This window comes from Sturnus vulgaris, chromosome 20 (genome assembly GCF_052056855.1).
Source record: "Sturnus vulgaris isolate bStuVul1 chromosome 20, bStuVul1.hap1, whole genome shotgun sequence".
In the NCBI taxonomy this organism is placed as follows: Eukaryota; Metazoa; Chordata; class Aves; order Passeriformes; family Sturnidae; genus Sturnus; species Sturnus vulgaris.
In genome coordinates this window covers 67,803-89,109 of record NC_142262.1, presented here as the reverse complement: position 1 = coordinate 89,109, position 21,307 = coordinate 67,803, and the positions used below count along the sequence as shown (strand labels likewise).

Below are 21,307 nucleotides of genomic sequence, written 5' to 3'. Positions count from 1 at the left end.
CATGACTACCAAACTCTTTCACTGAAAGTTTTGGTAACAAGACAGTATCTTCAAATGTTTGCAACTGACAAACCGACTGTTTCTGTAGGTACAGAAACCCCTTGAAAAAAGAAAGAAAAAAGGAAAAAGAAAAAAAAGAAGCAAAAAAAAAAAAAAAAAAAAAAAAAAAAAGGTTGCATCAGGTAAAGGGTAAGGACTCATCGCAAGTCAGTAAGTTACACCAAAGAAGAACAGAAGTTATTATGAATGTATTTACACAACTGTTTAAGTACACAAATACAGTGGTAGTACAAATGAAGTGATTTGAGATACTGGTTTATACACAGGTTTATATAGACAGTCTAACTATTTTCTGCATGATGGAATTTAACTATTATGAGGACAAAAACTGCCCACAAGTGAGTACAATTCTTGAAGTCTGCAGTCAACTCTTAAGTATAGTACAGCAATCTAATGGTCCAGATACATAAGAAATAAAAAGGCTGCTTTTGTAAGTCTCTCAAACATTACACTATTAACCACATATATTTACAAGGAAAGCACAGTGAAGTGTAAAACTGCTCAAATGGTAGTGCACATGCCTAAAATACCAGTTTATAGTAACTGAGGAAATAATTCTCTTATGCAAACTTATCGATCAATCAAATTCTCAAGCTTTTCCACTATACTCTCCCCAAACACATATTTCCCCAGTCTGACCCAGAATACACACAAGCAAATAGCTAATGTTATGGAAGCAGTCAAAGAAGAATGATAATATTTAGTACATGGACTTTTGAGAGGGGCAAAAAATAATTTGTAAACACCCAAAAAATAAAAAAACTGCTCTCCATAAAAATCTGAAGACCAATACACCTTTTAAACTTGTCTCCAGGCAGGGATGAATTTCTCAAAATACCTAACTGTTCAAACAAAATCTCTGTACATACTTTCATTTCCAGCAATTTCAGTCATAATAGTTCTGGTACTGTTCCAAGTACTGTAAGGACAGAACACGTACTTTTATGAGACTGTGTATAGTAACAGACAATATGAACAATTTCCCAGATTTCATAACCAACAGGAGCCAACAACACCTGCAACAACCTGAGCATGTTAAGTCATTCACGCCTAGATAATAACTCTGGGCATATGCAGGTTGAATATATTTAAGACTTAAATAGATACGCATCTGAATTGTAAAAATTCTCAGGATTTTACTGCAAGAATAGGTTATTATTTTTTGCGGGGTGTTTTGTTTAAGAATTCCTTTTTGAGTCTTGGTATGTAACAGAAGGTCTAAATCAATGTATTTATTTATAAACATGTGGATACTGAATGAAACAAGCAAATTCACAGAAGACTCAGCAGCTATGTCTGTTTTGCACTTGTAATAGCCTCCAAGCTAACCAGCCTCAGAGAAGAGGAAACAAAATCTTCCCAGTAAAAACAATGTTTGAAAGTATCCATTCACCCAAACTAAGCAGAGAGACTGAACAAGCTTTCTAATTCTAAATCCCTCAAATGTCAGTCTTTCACTTTGTCGTTCATGCTCTTTACAAAAAAGAAATTCATCATTACGATCTCTACTATACTTAAGACTCTCCTGCACGGTATTTAGTTATCCTCTTCTATGAAACACAATGAGTGTTAAAAATTTCTTTGTGCTACACAGAAAGTTAAATGTCCAGTGTGAATGAAGACAGTGAGCAGTCAAATAAACAGTTTTAAAACTTCATGAGAAAACCAACTCAGAATGGGACGATACATGAAAGTAAACAATTTAAATAACATCAGATGGTTTTGATTCATTTACATGTTCCCTGGCAGACTAACCTTTTAAACAAGAAATTTCAAGTCACTGTCTTTAGTTCAGGTTTGTTTATATTCTACATTTTTAAATCAGACAAAAGCAAGAGTTCTTTACAGAGAAGTAAGCCAATAATTTTAGCAAAATTATACAAAAAACTTTCTTAAACCAAGTAAAAGATTTATAGTTATAATAGAATAATAAAAAGAGAGTAAAGTCTGCCGCCTGTGGAGGGAAAACTGAAATGGCCATCCAGTAACAGGCGGTGAACTCTGTAAACCATCTTTCTTTTCCAGCCCTGTTACCACAGGGTTCTCTTAAGGTCATTGGGTTTCTGGCAAAAGCGTCCTGTAATGGCAGCTGCTGAAGTCTCTGCATGTTCCTCCAAGCGCCTTTTAGGTCACATGGAGAACTCCAATTTCCACTCTAGTTTAGGGTGTATTTGCTAGTAAAGCCATTGGTAACGTGGGAGATCAGCCATGCATTATCTGCCCTCCATGGCAAAATAATTTTCATCGGTGCACAGCAGACTGGAGAACACTGGTAGTAACCCGAGCAGGAATCTACCAAAGCCAAAAAACAAGACAACATCAGCACATATCCTTCCAGTCAATATACAAGTGTCTTGCAATGCACTTTTAAGCTATTAATTGCCAAAACTTTAAGTGTGTGAATTCAAAATCCAATCAGCAATACAGTATTTCACATCCACCAGTAGCTACACAAAGTTCCTTATTATTTTCCTCCTTTTTTAGAAGATAACATGGAAAATTCACCTTTCCAGCCAGAGGTGATGTTTTGAAGAAAATTAGACAGAGCATAAACATGTGCAGAAGAAAGAACCAACCAGATGAAAACACCATGAATGCACAGTAATAGACTCAATGGATAATTAATTAAAAAGAAATTAAGAAGGTAAAAAAGAAATTAATTATTTTCAATAGCTTTTCACTTTCCATGGGACATTGTGTTAAAAGATACTTCTTGTATCTCCATAGTTTGACCTACTGAAGTAAGAGGGTAGCATTATTTCAGTATCATTTTCACCATGAAAGTGAAAAACAACCATACATCTCTGCAATTTAAGAAGCGAGAAACATATAAACAGCTGGATCAGTATTCAGTATTTGTTTCAGTGTGAACAGCTACAAATACTAAGGCATACAGTATAGGCCAACCAATGCAGGCACAACCCAGACCAGAATTTGCATGTCTCCTGCAGAGAGGCTTTTCAATGCAAAGCTTTAGGTGTGCTTTTTTGCGTTTTTAATATCTATTTTTTTACCAAGATCTGATAACTGGTCTTTAAAGCGTTGAGCTGCCATTTACAGTAGGATCTTTTTAATGTTATAAACTGTTCATGAAGCAGCTTGTGCAGAATCAGCCAAGCACACAAAGCAGGAAGAAAAATAGCAGGATTCTTCACCAACTAGAGATACAGAATTAATGCAAGCTTAGGCTTTATAGAGAAAGTGAGACAGCAGACAAGAGTTATACAACAGAATTTATTAAGGAACAGAAAATTTCACAGCGCCTTTTTTTTTTAATAAGTAGCAAATCAAAGAAGCTCTCTAAATACTTAAGAAAAGCATCCCTCAGCCATTAAGGTTCAGATTCCAAATGAAAGCTGTTATTTCTCATATGAAACCTGTTAATGCCAAAAGCGAAACAGACTAAAAAGCCAAAAGCTGCACCCAGAGAGGCAGAAACTTCTACTGCACTGAACAGTGGAAAGGACCTCATAACACCCAAATTCAAATCTGTCTACCTCCGAGATGCTCATGATCAACTATTCTTGTATGTATGTGATTATTTTTTAAATACAGATCTGAACAGATCTATTTTTAAAATGAGTGCTCATAAGGCATGGAGAAGAATATAAAACAGTGAAAAATGGACACGGCTGTAGTAGAACATTCCATTCACAAGACAAGACAGAGCCTCATTTGAGCAATACTGTCAATTTAGTCTTCATGCAGCTATTTTGTTTTTATGATTCTGAAGCAGATCTGGTTTTTAATGGATGACATACTGCTGCATCAACACCCTTGGAAAGACATAATTCTCATACAATAAAAATTTAGACTTGGTTATTTTGCTTTATTGTTGATACTTTACAATTTTACGGTCACTGTAAAGTCACTGTTACTGTCAATTCTAATTAAGAGTCCAAGTGGAACAGCAGCAATAACTCAGCCTTTGGAAAGACATTGACTTGTAAGTTAAGAGAAAAATCAATGCTTCATCAAGCAGCTGACCAGAAGGCACAGATACAACTATGAGATCACACGAATAGGAAGAGTGAAGTCGGATGTTTCTAAAGAGTTTTTCCCCACCCCATACAAAGTTTTGGTGTCTAATGAGAAGCACTCACCCAGTGCTGCCTTCCAACGAAAGGAGACGAGCAGCTACTTGCCATGGTGTTCGAAAGGAATGCTATTCTGAGGTAGGGGAAAAGACAGCAATTTGTAACAGTTCCACTGCCCCAATATATAAAGATGTCTTAAAAATCCAACCTGAACTTGCAGCAGCAACTCTATCTTTTGAGAAGCTCTGATTTCAGACTTCCATAAGATATTCCCATCATATTAAGAGACATGTAAAAGAAACAAATCATTAATCCTCAAAGGCAGCTGACAGGGTCAGAAGAACAACGCAGAGCATGATGCCTATTAAGATGGGTATGTGGAGAAAGATTTGCAGATGTGGAAATGGAAAATGCAGAAGCACTGGAAGTATGGCACAACACTTAAGTTATTTAATGCCAGTGTTGACTACAGTCTTCTAAAAATTTCTTCTGTCAAAGAGACTTACTCAAATATTTCTTTGTGCAGCATTTCAATCTTTCCTTCAACTACAGAGAGAATACCTCTATTACCAATAGGAATTTGCCACTGCTTTGACTGTTGGGTGCTGAACATGCTACATTCAAGAAAAAAATATTAAGCAACTTACTGTGTAACCATGAGCAGTCAGACTGAAGCTTTCCTTGAAGGAAATGAAGACTACTCACCCATAACTAGACACTGGAGATATCACTGCTTTCAGGATGCAGTCAGTGAATGTGGACCAGCTGAACTGATTCAAAGTAGCTTTCACTAGAATACTCATTACCTCATTCACTACCTCCTTTACTACGCCTTTTAATGTTTAAAATCTATGTATAAAGGAGACTTAGGCAACAATTCACTTAAGAAAGTTTAAGAGCAGAAGGATCTTTAAACAGCTGGTATGATTTTCTGTGCAACACAGATCACAACCCTTCATTGCATACAGACCTGTAATTTAGGCTTGCTTTAGACTTGAACACGTTATTTCTGATATGAAATTTCTTTGCTAAGTCACCATGAGCAGTAAGGATGATTTCAGTGCTGACTATCAATCATTCACTTAGAAATGAATCCAGTATTGATGTAAAGGCACAGAGGAGAGGCGATCTACTTATTTTAGAAGTTGTTTCAGTAGGTAACTACTTCCACTTAGACCTCTATTTATCCTTTCTTTACTTGTGAATGTTTTAATTTTAAGCAATAGGTTTTTCACATGTTTTCTCCTTAAACAATAATTCCTGTTAAAATCATTGTGTCTCAAACAGTACATCAACTCACTCAAGACATTTTCTTAGCTTTTTGTACAAACTGAAAGAAGTAGGTTTGAAACTCTGACACTGTACAATCTGTTCTCCCAATCCATCTCACTAATGACACAAAATAACACCTCCACTTCTGTTCATTACTGTATCATATGTAGATTCAACGAGGAAATTGTGCCCTTTCATTAGGAAATCACACTAACCTCTCCAACATTACACCTGCCTCCTCAGTCATTACTTACCACAGATACAGTTCCCCTATACAGGAAAACGGCCTCCACTCCTTCATCCTAACCAGAATCTGGAGCACTGCAGGAATACACATTTGAATAGCCGGCACTCAACTGCTCAGCTCCCACTGAAGTTTATCACTGTAAACTCACAACTTCCAGGTTTTTCGCTGTTGCATTCACTTCATATAATCCAGAAAAGTACTGAATTACATGAGCCATAGAAGTTACATAATTTCATTAGAAACGAGTTTCACGAACCATTTCATAGACACTGTAGTTGTTACTCCAATAAATGCTCGTTACTTAAGTGTTAGATATTGCATGTCTTATTAATGAGAATGACTTAAGGTGCTACGTGGACACTACCTTGGATATGAGGAATAAATGACACCTGTTTTGCTATGCTTACCAATTACCATTTTTACATGAGCATCGAATTTCTCTGAGAATGCCTAGTTTTCATAAGAGAACTTTGGTTCCTATTATTTGCATTCATAGCCTTAGTTTTTCAGTTTCAGTCTGACCTGATCAGAATTCAGTTTGGAAAAAAGAAAGATAAACACATGGAGTAGTCATCTTTAAGAACTCTACTTAGAGGGAAGTAGTCTTCCTTGTTTGAGTAACCTCTGCACATTTCACTGTCCAGAATTTAACAAGCAGCAGCCATTCCTCTTGATGAATAGAGGTGGAGATTACAGATGCACCATTGCCTTACCAAACCAAGGCATAGAGTAAATGAAATAACCAAACGAACTTATCAAGTTATAAGTAAGAACTCTAATTAACGTAGTTCTTAACAGAAAACATTTGCAGATGTGCACGGCAAGTACCAAAAATTGCCTTCTACCAGAGTATGGCTTAAGCACTTCCTGAAAAAGGACCTGTGGTAGTGTATTTATTTAAGACTTACTAAGGAAACTAGCACACTTGGAATGGACATGGACAAACAATTGCTATTCTTTATGGTTCTCTTGACAAGAAGTGATACGGATGACTCTATCTTTTTACATCTCTCCAACCAAAATTCTCTTTAATGACTTTGCCATGTAACTCATACACTTTAGGTCTTCCTAAGAACAAGGTATAAAGACAATTGGAAACTCATGGCTGTAACTGTTAACCTGCCTAACATCTAAGGATAAATTCTGATTACAGAAGAGCTACTTTAGTATTATGAAGACTATTAAGAGTATCAATCGACTAAAAAGCTATCAACACCTGCAATTTGCACCATCTTGCCTGTGAGAGAGTGAGAACTGGGAAAATGACAAGTGAATTTTCTCTTACAAGTTCAAGTGGAAGTGTTACAAGCTGAAGTCTGAGTAAAGTGTTTCAGCCACACCACCCAAGTTGCTGAAGGTGAAGGCAGGGATTAGGAAAATGAAGAACCATTCACTGTGGAAGACAACAGTGTTTGGGACTGTTTAAGGAACCTGAAAGTGCACGAGTCTGTGGGACCTGATGACACACATCCATGGGGTCTGAGGGAATGGGCTGAGTAAATGGCTACACCACTATCCATCATATTTGAGACATCACGGTAGTCCAGTGTAGTTCCCTGTGAGTGGAAAAGGGGAAGCCATAATCCCCAGCTTTATAAAGGGAAATATGACACAGACCACTCAGGAAACTGCCCACTGCCCTCACAGTATTTGGATTTTACAAGCTAGGCAGAACCAAAATGGATCTACAAGCCCAACTGTGTTACTTGTATCTTGAAATGTTTACAATAGTGTCACCTGCACACTAAGCAACGTGCCATGGACTATGCGTTATTTACCTGACTGTTAACAGAGACAAAGCATCTGAGATTTGCTCAGAATGCCAAAGAACTAGCTTATACACTTTTCCAAGAAATCATCTTTACATTAAAGTACATGTTCAGGGAGAAGTCTGCATCACAACCTCACAGAATATTCAAGGTCAAAAAGAACCCCTGGAAATCATGTAGCCCAATCCCACTACCCAAAGCACAGTCAACTATAGCAGGCCACTCAGGACAATGTCCAATTGGGCTCCAATTAATTTGGAAAAGAGACTCCACAACCTCTTTGGGCAACCTGTTATAGTCCTTGTCTACCTCCATAGTAAAAAAGTTTCTTTGTATGTCTAAATAGAATTTCCTGTATTTCAATTTGTGCCCACTCTCCATTGTCCATTCACTGGAAATTGCTGTGAACAGTCTGGTTGCACCTTCTTTACATTCTTCTAATAGGTATTTATGCAAACTTACAAGATCCATAAATATGCACAATTCTCCCCTCTTTGCTTTCAAACTACTTAAAAATACTTCAGCGTGAGAATTGCTGGTGGCAAGAATAGCAGTTCAGTGAACAATTTAAGATGGTGAAACTTGTACCCAAAGCCAATACAGAAAACCTCACCTATCCTCTATTCTTGTCCAGTCATTTCTGCTCCTGAACTGTTCATCCCATGTGCAAGCACAAGTATCTGTGCAGCTACATGGTGAAAGAACTCATTCAACTTAAATCCCCCCCAAATCCCACTTCGCTTTTATCACAATGGAATTTTCTCCAATCCAGTTCACTCTCAGTCTTCATTAGCGATATTCACCTGGCCTCCATCTAAAAAGCTGTTCTTTCCAGCAGTAAGATTTCATATGAAAGAACATGTACTATCCAAAAGTAATTAACTCTGCCAATTAAATGATGAAGCCAAAAAGAAACGAGCTAATTTTTGTGAATGTGCTCTGTCAACGAGGAACAAGTCCCTGGCAAAAATTATGCAGTTAGAGCTCCTGTACAGTAGTGAGGCATGATGGAAAAACCCCTAGGTCATTGCAACAGTCCCCCTAACATACTGCTTCCCCAGAAATGGTGCAGAATGTCTATAGATTGGCTGATTTCCATTTTGTAAGTAAGACCAAAAGTAAATTTTACAAAGCAAAGCCACATGCTGTTTGGGACAAAACTGTCAATATGCAGAGGAAGGAATGTTTCCACAATAGCACAGAGTTAGAAACACACTTAACATTGTCAATCCTAAAAAGAAAGACTCCTAACATTTCTTTGGATGATTTCAGTGCTGAATACAAATCATTATCATTTACCCTCCTGCCATACTCCTCAAATGAGCCTTCTGCAACATACCCATCATCCATGTATGTATGTGGCCTCTTAGCAGCTCTGAATTAAGAGCACTGCACTAAAGCATTTTTTCACTATTGCACCTTCCATTCTTCACCAAATGCTTCTTGCCTTTTCTGCACCAATACTCTCTGCTCTGTTGGATTGGAAACAAGATTCACTACTGTCTCTTACTCTGCTTCTTCACTGGTAACAGATATAAGAAACTCAATGAGTCAAGGAGCTAAATCCCATAATAGTAGGTTAAAATGCCACACCTCTAGAATTCTGCATCCTCTCATTGCTGTCAAGGTAAAGATAAATATTTCTTTACACCCACATAATTCAAGGTAAATTTCAAGCATTTACATGAATGAACATCATATCACGTCAATTACCTGGTAAGTTCTTTTGGCAAATTAACTTTATCAAATCGTCCTCTTTTTTTCAATACACAGATTTATTTTTTTTTTACCTGCGAAGTTGACATGCGAGATGTATCTTGTCGGCCTGTTAAATCAGATGAGGAGATATTGACTGGGGCACCACGATGCAACCTCATACTCACTTTCCTTTCTCGTTCCATACCAGATACTTGCCGAGGAGAGGTGGTGGCTGTGAGAAAAACTGCATTAGATTCCCACAATGATAAATGCCATGTTAACACGGTCACTGGAAAAATTACACTCTTGCTGTTTGCACATAAAAATTCCACAGAACCAAACGACGAATCAAAGCTGTTTCTTGACATTTCATGGAAATACAAGTATCAACTGCTAGGCAACGAGCGTATGCAATTACATTCAATCTCATAAAAAGCAGGGGAGAAAAAACCAAACCAAAAGGCCAAATTCTGCCCAGAGACAAAGTGCTGATGAGAGTAGTCTACAAGATGCACTTACCCAAGTACTTGCTTACTTACCAGCATGTGAAGTTGGGGTAAGAGGTGTAGGAGGAGCTACATCTTGTGTTCCTCTAAGCCTGCCAGAAGCAGTGGAAGGTAATCCACGTACAGCTGAATTTCGTGTATGTCTTAATCTTTCCTCTCGTTCTCGCCTTTCCCGTTCAGCATCTTCAGCTGCTCTACTTGCACCCTATGGGTCAAGACTAGTGAATAACTTGGGAGACTACGGAGCTTACAACTCTAAGTTTGGATAAAAGTACTGAAAAGAAAGAACTGGACAATGTGTGAAGTTTGATAGGGCATCAACTGTTTTGGTAAAATTTCTCAAGAACTGCCATAACTTTTGTTCATACAGCTGCTCGCATAGTCTTCAAAATGTACACATATACTAATGTACACATATACTGTTATGGCAGCTGGACACTTCCTCAAATGTGGAAAATGACCCATGTTAAAGATCAAGGTGAGAGTAAGTTATAATTCTGCAACCTAGCCTGGTGACTGCCCGAAAGGATTTAAGAAGACTTCCACATTAAAAGCCTTGTAACTGTAATTTAGTTGTCATCCAAGCCTTATAGCATGCATCCCCTATCTCCTACTTTTCCTCATGTCCTGATCTTTTTGTGTATACTGTAGAGTTGCCAGCAGGAAAAATGGAAGGCAGTCTTAGAGTACCAGTTAAGATACTCAAAACTGGCAATGTAATAAAAAACCCCAACCAAAACCATTAAAAAAAAATCGAAGTTTTAGAAAGCTATGTGAGCTACTCACAAATTTCAGCATGTTCCAGTCAAATACATAGTCATAGGAGAATCCTTGCCGATGAAAGAGGTTTCTGAATAATTGCCTTAGATAGGAATAATCCGGCTTGTCATCGAAGCGCAAAGAACGGCAGAAATTCAAGTATGTGGCAAATTCAGCTGTAATAAAAGAAAGCCTGATTTTTATCTTCAGCTTCACATTGGCTTTTTGTAATTCTGAGTCAAAAAACCCAAACCACCTCAAACCCAAAAAGCAGGGAATCTTCTTAACGTAAGAGAAAGAATAATGATCTAATACTAGAAATACACCAAAGGGAACACTACCATGTCAATCCTGAAAAATAAATTATTTTTCTATCTCAGAGCAGGCAAAGATCTCATCTGTCAACAGCAGAGAGGACCCAACAGTACAGTTCTTTAACCAACAACTGGTGGGGAAGAAAAGGTTTAAAACTTTGATTGGAATATACTGAACACAATTTACTGCGGGACACGGAACAGCATTTCTTTGTTAAGCCACACAGAGATTCATGTCTGCTGCATCTCAGAACACACAAAAACTTCATCTCCCAGGTCATGCCACATTTTTAATTTACAATAGTCTGAATGCTTGTTTGTAAATGGCAAGCAAAATATTACATAGCAAAAAAATGAATACTGTAGTGAATGTACTGTGAATGTGCTGTACTGTGGTGTACTGTAGTGCACCAGAGAAAATAGCAGTATCAAAATACTAGCTTCTGACTTTAGGTCTTCCCAAATAAGACATTAATTTCTATTAAGAAAGGAATTCTAACAAATGGCACAGGAGAAGCTGATTAGTCTTCCCTGCCTGTAAACCCCAGAAAAAACACATAGTTTATGAATGTAAAGGAACACGTATGAAGCAACACCTGAAACACATTAAAAATGATGAATTTTCACACAACCCAAACAAAAAACTATAATTCTTGTCACTGTAACTAGTTGCCAAACCCATGAGGATGGAAAGATGAGACAGAACTCTTTGTCAAATGAAAATATTCTCTGATGACAGCTAGTGTTACTAAGTTTTAAAGCAAATTTAAGTATCATTTCACAATACTCAAGATTATTATTGTTTTGGTGTAAATAACAAACTGAGAAACAGAACTGCTTTGAGGCACGATGCTGGGATACAGCAGGGTTTCTTATGCCTCTCAAAAATTCTAATCCATCAGTAGGCCAAACCAGATGAACCTGGGATGATAATTCCCAAGTGAAACAACTGCAGTAGGTAAGAGTACATCTGACTGTACAATCCAATACATCCAGTATGAAATCCATAAGAAACAGTATCCATACAGACGGAGAAAGAGGCAGTTTGTTAAAATGCTATTTGTCTGTTACCAATTAGCAAGCCGACAGGTGCATAAAAAATACAGAGCAAATCAGGTGTACCATGCTACCCTTCCTCTTGAGGGCACTTCAATAGTTGAGACAAGAGATCCCTAGAAATGCTACGAACACAAAAGATCACAGTCTTCAGCAGAATAATTTTACCACACGTGGTAAAATCATGAGGGATAAGGAAGAAGAAGAAGAGAGGGAGAGAGAAGGGGAGAGGGAGAGACAGTGGAAAAGAGTAGTAGAATTTAATGTAAGGAAAGGAGATGTACCACTGAAACATGAACGCTTAGGCCAAAGAAGAGCAACTTACAAGGATATCCTTTACACAAAACCTCAATGGGTGTAGACATTTTCTTTTCACTGATACGTTCGTATTTCTGCCTCTTTGTTGCTGCTTTCAGTCCCTGCCAGGGGAGGGAGCCCAGGTTAAAATACATCAGTACATAGCCCAAGGACTCCAAGTCATCTCTGCGAGATTGCTCTACAACAGTATAAAAAAGTGAACTCATTAGGTTTCATTTTCTACTGGAAAAACAAAAGTCTGTGCAACAAGACTGCTATAAAAACCCTTACAAAACCAAGAGACAGCTAAGAGTTACTGTGCCCATGATAAACTCATTCAGTACAAGAAAAGCCTATTATCCTTGCACTTATTAAAAAATGTGCTAATTCCCGAGCACTGCAAACTGACTGAATCCCACCTCATCGAGACATGCAAGGCTGTGCACGCTGCACTCGTAGTGTCAAAAAATAGGGACCGTCTCCTATACCTCCACAAAGCAACATCCACTTGCACTAAAATTACATGCATTGACACTTGTGAAGTTTCAATTTACTGCTTTCCCCGGCTCACCAATCCCAAGATGAGTGTTGATGGACGCGTAACGGGCAGTTCCTGTTAGGTTTTTATTTTCACGATATGGAATATGTTGGTGAGTTCGAGCATCTCGATACTTCTTTGCTAGTCCAAAGTCTATTATGTAGACAAGATTGCCTTTCTTCCCCAGGCCCATTAAGAAATTATCTGGCTTCACATCTCGGTGGATGAAGTTCTTAGAGTGAATATATTCAATTCGACTAATCTAAATACAGAACCACAAAAAAAAAATCATTGTCGAGAGACGAAGCACACATCTTTTTCTGACAAAAACACTACCAATTCTGTCTTAATAATGAAAGAGGCAACCCTCCTTTATATTGTAAAATATAAGAGCATTAAAGAGAACATAATTCAGAAGACAACCAAAAAACCTTCTTTCCAGCTCTTTGCTCCTGTCTATTTTACACCTGTTTCCAAAAACCTTCTCGGGAAAATTCTTAGTCTTTGAGCAGTACAACACCTGGTATGCAAATGGCGCAGGTCCAGTTTTTAAGGAAGAACTGGTAATCAGTTTTGATGGGATAGTTTGCATTTACAGAACTAATTTTGAACCTTTCCTCTATTAATACAGCCTATTCAGCTCTAAATTTTAGAAATAAAATGTGTATGATCTATAAAAAAAAAAAGTTAATATCCCAATATATTGCACTGTCAAGATAACAAAACAGTTTCCTACCATTTGGTCAGCAAGTAATAGGACTGTCTTGAGACTAAATTTCCTTGAACAAAAATTGAAGAGATCTTCAAGACTCGGTCCCAACAACTCCATCACCATAACATTGTAGTCCCCTTCAGCTCCACACCACTTAATTGTGGGAATACCCACTAGGAAAAAAATAAACCATTTATTCAGTATAACAATTTGATTTATATAATTAATACACACAAATCTTCAAGGCTCTTAAGATGAATTCTGAGGGTCACTACCATGAATGTTTCCATTTACAGTGAAGTTTAATATTTTATGCTACTTTCAGACATTCCAAAATTAAAGGCTTGTTAACTTCCAGCAGAATCAATACAAAATTATAGCAACAGAAGTGTAAAAATAGCCCTTTTTCTCTTCCCCAGAAACCTTCCAGTCTTGTACTTACCTTGTAACTTTAAAGTATTGAACATAGATGGATTTGAACCCTAAGCATTTTACCAATATTAATACTCCTGTAGTCTCTAAGATGCAATAAGGCACGAATCAGAAGTCTGAAAATAAAGACCCTAACAAACCACTAGATGCTATTACTAAGGAAGGCCTTAGAAATTAACTTAGTTTCAAAACCAACAAAATCACCATGAAATACCTGTCTCTTTCATCAAAATTTGCAATGCATTTCCACCCTTCCTTCATATCCTGGTCTTTCCTTCAGTTCCACGGTATTTCCTGTTTGGTGAATCTCTACCAAAGTAGCATGGTTTAAGAGATGCATTATTCATTCAGTTTTACAGTATGACAATTAGCTTAAATTTATGGAGGAAGTCAGGAACATTATTTCACATAAAAATGTAGAAATGTTCAAATACTTTGGAATAAACCTGTATGTAGGTTATTCAGATTTTCAAATGCCTTACTCTGAGTTATGTCTATGCATTTTGGTGTGAAATGCTGTAATTCACCGAATGTAAATGAAGCATGTTACTCTCTGAAGACTATTCCGGTTACACACAGGTGGCAACTGAATGAGGCAGGAATTAAAAAATAACTAAATGCAAATACACATTATTATCAATTTCTAGAGGTCTTATTATCATACTTGACGCATGACATGGAGCATGGAATGTAATGTACTCTTTACGCAATGCATATCCTCATTTAGGAAGAATTCATGGGACTATGAAGCAAACACAAAACTGAACTACACCAGGTTTATGTCCCAGAATTGCACAGGAACGTATATGAATAAGTTACTGTAGCAGAGCAACATGAAGGAGATATGAAGTTGCTCCACTCCTATTCTCCACTAGTAATGCCATTTTGTCTTTGAACTCTCCCAGCAAGGAAGTGTTTGTAACTCAGAAGAAAGAATGCTATCATGTACAACAGAAATTAACCCGATTTTTAGAAATTTAGAATTGTGCTACCATAATAAGCAAGTCAGGCGAAATGATCCAAAGCAGTGGTTACCATCTTTCACTGACCCATGAAAATCAGAAATAAATTACCGTTCAGGGACAAAACTTTGTTTCACATTGCACAAGGTCCTCCTATTTTAATATTTTAGAAACCATGAGAAACTTTGGAGGATCTCACTGGTTATCATGAAGCATGGTAGCCATGGATTTGGAACTGCTCCCCTCCAACCCTTGCAGAACTGCAATGCTGCTCTTCCACTACCCTGCTACCTTTCCCACCTTATCCTTATTTCTCTAAAGAGATCCCAAACATTAACTGCCAGGTGGCAGATACATCAAGAGCGTAAAAACAGGAGAATCTTTGAAGAAGGAAAATAGTTTGCTTGCCTCCACCCTGCATCATTTTGTAGATTTTACTCTCGATGTGGAGCTGAGGATGTTTGGTTTTCACACATTCCAACTTTATTGCAACCTCTTCTCCGGCAGCAATATCAGTTCCTAAAACCAGAAGAATTTAAACATTGATCAAAATATTTTTAAGATGCACTTTCTTTGTCAAAACCAAAACAAAACGAACATCAACAAACTATTTCTTAATGGCAAACATCCAGAGATTAAATACTTTCAGTCACATCTCCTGAAACCTTACAGATACTCTCCAACAGACTAGGATTGCAAGAGAAAACTATTAGACACTGTAGCGCAAGAAGTCAAAATTGCTGCTATCCCATTAAAAAACAAACAACAAAACTAAACCAAGAAGTCCATCTTCTCAAGGATGTCTTTCCACTTCCAGCTTGTGCCAAAAATGTTCAGAATTAATATTTGCAAACATGGCACAGAGCCTTGCCAACAGAAGAAATACTAGGAATTCAAATCACCTCCTTTTATGCTTTGAAAATAGAGACTACGATTTCCCTAGGCCTCAACATACTCCAGCTGTACCCTGACACCTCATTTTACTTGGCTGAAAGGCAGATTATCTAGACTAAAGAAACTGAAGTCTGCAAAAGCTTTCTTTGAATCCCATTAAATTCTTGTTTCTGCAATCAAAAAATGTCTTACCTGTTCACTTTCAAAGTATGTAGGAAGAAACTGACATTCTTAAAAAGAAACAGTCAAGAAAACACACACTCTCACAGCAAGCAACTTGCAAACTAAAGGAAAAAAGGAAATAGTGAAAGGAAATGTGTGACACTTCACAGACGTATTGCCAGGTCCCTCTATTTTCATAGTTGGTCCCTTTTCTGCTTTACATCATGGTTCAAGATCATGTGAAGTACATCACCTACCGTTTGATCTGATCCCCACTTTCAAAAGCCTAACTTGAGGTTCACTGGTTGTTTTGTTTTGTCAAGAATAAGCAAATGAACTTTTGTACTCACTTTTTCCATTATCAGGATTGCATACACTTTTACACTACATCACTTTCCCTTAACTCTTTTCAGAGCTCAAAAACTCTTATCATTCCCTGTATAAGTAATTTTTAATTACTGTGTATTATTTCCCATTTCTCTTATCTGTACCTTTGTCAGTTCCATAATGCTCTTGCTGGAAGTCACACAAAGCAATTAAGACACATGTGCATAATGACGTATTTTTCTGCCTACCTATTTTTTCCGGTATGTTTTTCTTTGACAGTTACATTGTACTGACCTAACTTTTATAGTTACAAAACCCTGTTCCTGTTGCGAAGGAGCTACTTCAGTGCTTTACAGACTTTTATGCTATAAAGTCAGGAAGATAAAGGCTACGAAGACATGCTAACATCCCACTCCTCAAAACGGACATGACTGTTCACTTTGGCAGGAACTGATACTGCACGGAATCATCTGAGCTCCCACAAGACTGTGCGTCTTTTTCTGCGTTAATAAAATATCTTTCCATTTGCACGCATGTATGGGTATCAAGGCGGCGTTGCCAGAACACAGAGTTTCACTGAGTGGACACCCCAGCAGGTATCTATTAGGCATTCCACAATGCTGCTTAAAAAATCAACAAATATATATGAAGCTCACTTGAGATATAATAAGCACAACTCATGACCATCAACTGAAAAATGCAAAAGAAAAATAAGGCTGTACATATATCTGTCTCATACAACTCCTTTTTATCTAGCATAACAGGTGACAGGATCCTGGATTGCTACTTTGGACACAGTACAGTTGCAGCAACTGAAAGGTCTTCAATAGGTAAAGCAGTATTTTTCACATTTCATGAATGAATTATTTTGGTGGACTTCAGATTAATCACGGTGAACATCAACCCAGAGATCTTAAAGCATGTATCAACAATATAAGGAGGAAGGACTTAATACTGACCTCCCCAACCCAAATGAAAGTCTCTATTTTGAACCACACAACTCCTGACCTTTCTTGATTATCTCTTTTTCTCCAGATTTCTACCGGAGCCAAAATCAGGGAGGTCTGTAGACCGAAGACCATATTAACGGATGAGCGGTCAACAGCAATGGCGTTGTTTTGGAGTTCTGGTTGGTTTGGATTTTTTTAAAAAAACTTTTCTGATCCAAAACAGACACAAACTTCCATCTACATATAATGAAAGACATCTCTCTCTAAAGATAGCTGCAGACTTCTGTGGTTGATTAACACAAAAACCGTGTAGGAGGATCAAGACCCCTATTATCAGGATCAAGTTCTGCTCAACGCACTATTAAATTTACTGGACAGACCATAGTCTCGATCTGCTAGGTCACTTCTTAGCATACTTGCTCTTCTCAAGAAGTCTTTATCACCTAAGAAAGCCATGATCCTTAGCCTGAACTCCACTTCCGTGTAAGCCCTCTCCTTCAAGACAAGAGATTTTGTACTAAAATAACACAATTAATAATTCTGAGTCCAGCAAAACCAATGGGGGCACAAAAAGGGAAATCATTTTGCCAAGCAATCCAGTACTTGTCCCCAAACAGAGATTTCTGTCTACACCTTAAGCCTGAGACAAAAGTTTCTAAAATTTTACAGCACCCTGTATTTCATCAAAAGCTTAGCTTCCTTCCTTTAAGGAACACGTAATAGTATTTGAGAAGCAGCAGTTCTATGAAAAGAATCATTAATTAAAAAGCAGCAACAAGCAGTATAATGAGAAGTCATCATTTCAAGTGAAAAAGAAAGACTAAAGTTGTGAAAGCAGCTTTTTTTTTTTAAATGCAAAATTCTAATGTACTTAATAATTGCCAAATCCTCTTCCCTAGGGAAGGCCTTGGAAATTATTTTAATTAGTTTACAACCTAAAACTAATTCTTAAGAAAAATATATACATCACACAAGAAACCATGAAAACACTGCAAACATGAAAACACTACTCTGTCTTCATGACTCATTCCTACTTGACCTCATGGTCTGGGCAACAAAAGAAATGCTTACTCTGATCCACTCACTCCACCTTTTATACTACTTAGAATACCTGTGTATTAATTCCTTTCATATCTTCCTTTGGAAGGCAACATAGGCAAACCCCTAAATCTTATTTTCTTTAGGTTGTCCATGTTTATTTACAGTAGTGCCTTACATTTAAAAATCCTGTCCCACAGGATTCCACATTCCACATTCCACAAGACAAATTTTGAGGTACGAAGGAGAAGAGCAAAGAATGTGAAAGAACCACGCTCCTAACAGTGTTGCTGGTTCCTTATTCCAAAGTAGGGTAAAAGGGAAATGGTGGAAAAATGAAAGAAGTCCCTCCCCTCTACTTTGGAATGTTTTCAACACCCTTGTAGCTGCATTTAAGACAAAACGTGGGGACTGGAAACAGGCAAAAATATTCAAATCTTCCTTTTCAAAGCATAAAACTGAGCTGGGAAGGTACGCTGAGCTAATCTACAAATTCACTGAGGCCTATCAGAAGGCATGTCTACTTAAAAATAAATAATGACTTCTGAAATAACTTTAGAAATTACTTTAAGACACTTATGTCTAGTATACAATCTGAACAATCAAGAAGTAACTGGAATTTTTCAAAAACCAACCACATTTCATTATCACAAAAAACATAGTTTTCAAACATCTATTCTACCAGATAATGGTAGGCAAACCAAATGGGACTCATTTCCCTTGGAAAAATAAACCCATGCCACCAGCTGGATCTTCTATTCACATACTTCCATGCTAGTTACTGGCTAAGTCATGACATTTGCAGTAAGCCCTGAAAGTAAATCCATGACAATTATCTAGAAATTTTAAAAAAAGTAAAATCCAAGGGGTTTATTGCAGATAATTCAGTATGGCGTGAATATATACACTAGCATACTGGAAACTTTCTGTGCAACTTCACTGGTGTGAGCTGCATGCATAGAGATAAAAGTGACACATAAACGTTTATTTCACTTGCACTTGATATTAATAATGTAATACAATCTGGTTTATCTGAGTAATCGTCAAAAGTAAAAATTTTTCTAATCATCTAAGACTTTTCAGATTTTAACTGCTGTCTTAATTTCCCCCCAAAATCCCTATGGAAGCTAACAAGGATTTCTGCACAAGCTTTACCACTATCTTCTACGGTCACATCTCCAATCTTCTATACATGCACTGCAGAGAGGAAGAATAATTTTCTCTGTCTCTACACAATCACATACCTTCAGTTAAAAATATGTATTTTTCATCAGGCATATGATCTGTCTTATGGGAAACCAGTATTTCATCATCTGTAAACAAGCAGCTTTAGGTAACGAATTATTTTGGACTGCAAGATGTCTAGAAGAATAACCCCCACCCCTCATACTTCATGCACTGCCAAACATACCACATAAGCTAGCAAGTGACATTATCTTCCTTTGCCCCTGCAAGTTCCAGTTCCCCCTCGCTTCCTTGATTTGCTTTTCTAAGTTAACACAATTTTCAAAAGCAGAATACTTGTGTCTACTGGACGGGCCATAACGCTCGTGTTTTTTCACATTTCTTCGTGTTTCTTCACATGGCTTGAGAGTCTGCCGCATAAGCAGAGTATTTTAAAAACACCTGCTTTCAAAACTTCTTGTGCCCACCACCTGCGCTTGTCATAAGCAATAGCAGTAGGCTATCATGTTAGAGAGCTATAATAACGGACTGGCATAGATAAATTCCAATCCTGTACGTTTTGGAATTGCACAGCGACCACGATTAGGCTATGGTCAAGCAACACGATTAGTCAAACTACGAGGATTATTTGAAGGATTTGAAGTTTTTTTTTACTGCAACCTAATCACCTGTAGTTGTGTAAATTTTTTTTAGGCCTCACAGGAGAAAGAGACATCCTTCTGACACCAATTTTTCCTAGTCCACTGCAGCGATATTTAACCCTGTTACACGTTTCTTTACGAAAACGTTTTTCCGAATGTGGTGGGTTGTGAAGGTTTTAGAGTTTTGCGGTTTTGTTTCAACCCCCCCCGCCCCCGTGTTTTCAAACGAGGCGATTTTTACCCTTATGCCCATTTTACAGAAGCGAACAGTGCCCAAGGTCAATAGACAATAATGAGAAGAGGCAGCTGAGTAAAACCAGAATTCCAGATTTCCGCACTGTCCAAATCAGGACATGATGTCAACGACATATTAAATTACTGCTGCTGTGCCCCTAGCCCAGGTACTGGCCCGACCCGACAAGGCCCTCGATGTCCTCCACACAGCCACAAAACGGGCCAGCTAAATCCCCAGCGAGCCAACCTCCTTACCCAGGTAGATATCCCCGAAGGAGCCGCTCCCGATCTTCCGGCCCAGCCGGTACCGGTTCCCAACCCTCAGCTCCATGGCGGCAGCTCGGTTCGTCCGCAACCTGGTTCTGTTGCTCTGCCCGGCCTGCTGGCTCTCGTTCTGAGACCTCACAGTCCTGCAGTTTCGGGCGCCATCGCGGCTTTGTTCTCGCCGCTCGATACTAGCGAGACAGGCAAGACCGTCGCCCCAGCTCCCGAGCAAGATGGACACGGATTCCCGACACAAACGGCCCCTCAGCCGCTGTGGTCCCGAGCCGCCATACTGCGTGACCTCACTTCCCTAGCGACGGGGGCGGGGCGCTGCCGCAGGGCCGGGCGCGCGGCGGGCGGGGCGCAGCTGCGGTCGCTGCTCCCCGGCCCCGCCGCTCTCCCGGTGTTCCGTTCGGGACAAGCTGGGCGCTGATTCCTGCCCTGTGGCATCGGGCCGTCCCAGCCGCCTGCCGGGCGGCGAACGAGGCCCGCAGTCTTCCCAAGTGCAGCTTGGTCTGGGAGAAATCCTGATCCGTTCAGAATTTTAGCAGGCAGATGCCCGCTCCCGGCCACAGATCCCTGGACACAAACGGTGGCCTATTTCCCCGTGAAACAAAACTCACCCTCCCAGTCTCGTAATGTCAGTTTGGAGCAGGCGTTTGTCACTCCAAAGACAGCCAGGGATTTAAGTCATGGCAGCTCAGGCCTGGGAGAAATCCTGATCCATTCGGAATTTTAGCAGGCAGAAGCCCAGTCCCTCGTCATGGACCGTGACACAAACCGTGGCCCTTTTCCAATTGAAGCCAAACTCACTCTCCCAGTTTCCTGATACCACTTTGGAGGAGGCACTTGGCACTCAAGCAGCAGCCAGTTTTCTAAGTTGTGGTAGCTTGCCCGTGCGAGGAATCCTGCATTATTAGGAGAAAATAATTTTAAGTTGGGGACAAAATATG

The 21,307-nt window shown here is 38.7% G+C and overlaps 1 protein-coding gene across 4 annotated transcripts; it reads right to left on the bottom strand.

Moving 5' to 3' along the window:
- Nucleotides 1-233: 233 nt before the first annotated feature.
- Nucleotides 234-20,666, bottom strand: CSNK1D (casein kinase 1 delta). 4 transcript variants are annotated; one of them, XM_088176593.1, is made up of 11 exons: nucleotides 20,346-20,666; nucleotides 15,068-15,178; nucleotides 13,912-14,006; nucleotides 13,290-13,438; nucleotides 12,587-12,815; nucleotides 12,044-12,214; nucleotides 10,376-10,524; nucleotides 9,623-9,794; nucleotides 9,176-9,315; nucleotides 4,164-4,230; nucleotides 234-2,352 (listed from the first exon to the last, which is right to left on the bottom strand). In XM_088176593.1, the coding sequence occupies exons 3-10, from the start codon at nucleotides 13,922-13,924 to the stop codon at nucleotides 4,198-4,200; spliced, it is 1,056 nt and encodes a 351-aa protein (XP_088032719.1). In that variant the 5' UTR covers nucleotides 13,925-14,006; nucleotides 15,068-15,178; nucleotides 20,346-20,666; the 3' UTR covers nucleotides 234-2,352; nucleotides 4,164-4,197. The 4 variants fall into 4 exon arrangements, with proteins under 4 accessions (XP_088032719.1, XP_088032718.1, XP_014742974.1 ...); XM_088176592.1 differs by lacking the exon at nucleotides 4,164-4,230; XM_014887488.2 differs by lacking the exon at nucleotides 13,912-14,006 and having other exon boundaries at nucleotides 20,346-20,663.
- Nucleotides 20,667-21,307: the final 641 nt, after the last annotated feature.

Coding starts and splice junctions, on each gene's coding strand:
- CSNK1D (XM_088176591.1), bottom strand. CDS start 20,421: ATGGAGCTGAGGGTTGGGAACCGGTACCGGCTGGGCCGGAAGATCGGG. Junction 15,179..20,345: donor CTTCGGGGATATCTACCTGG/GTAAGGAGGTTG, acceptor TTCTGGTTTTAG/GAACTGATATTGCTGCCGGA. Junction 9,316..9,622: donor TACCCCAACTTCACATGCTG/GTAAGTAAGCAA, acceptor TTTTTCTCACAG/CCACCACCTCTCCTCGGCAA.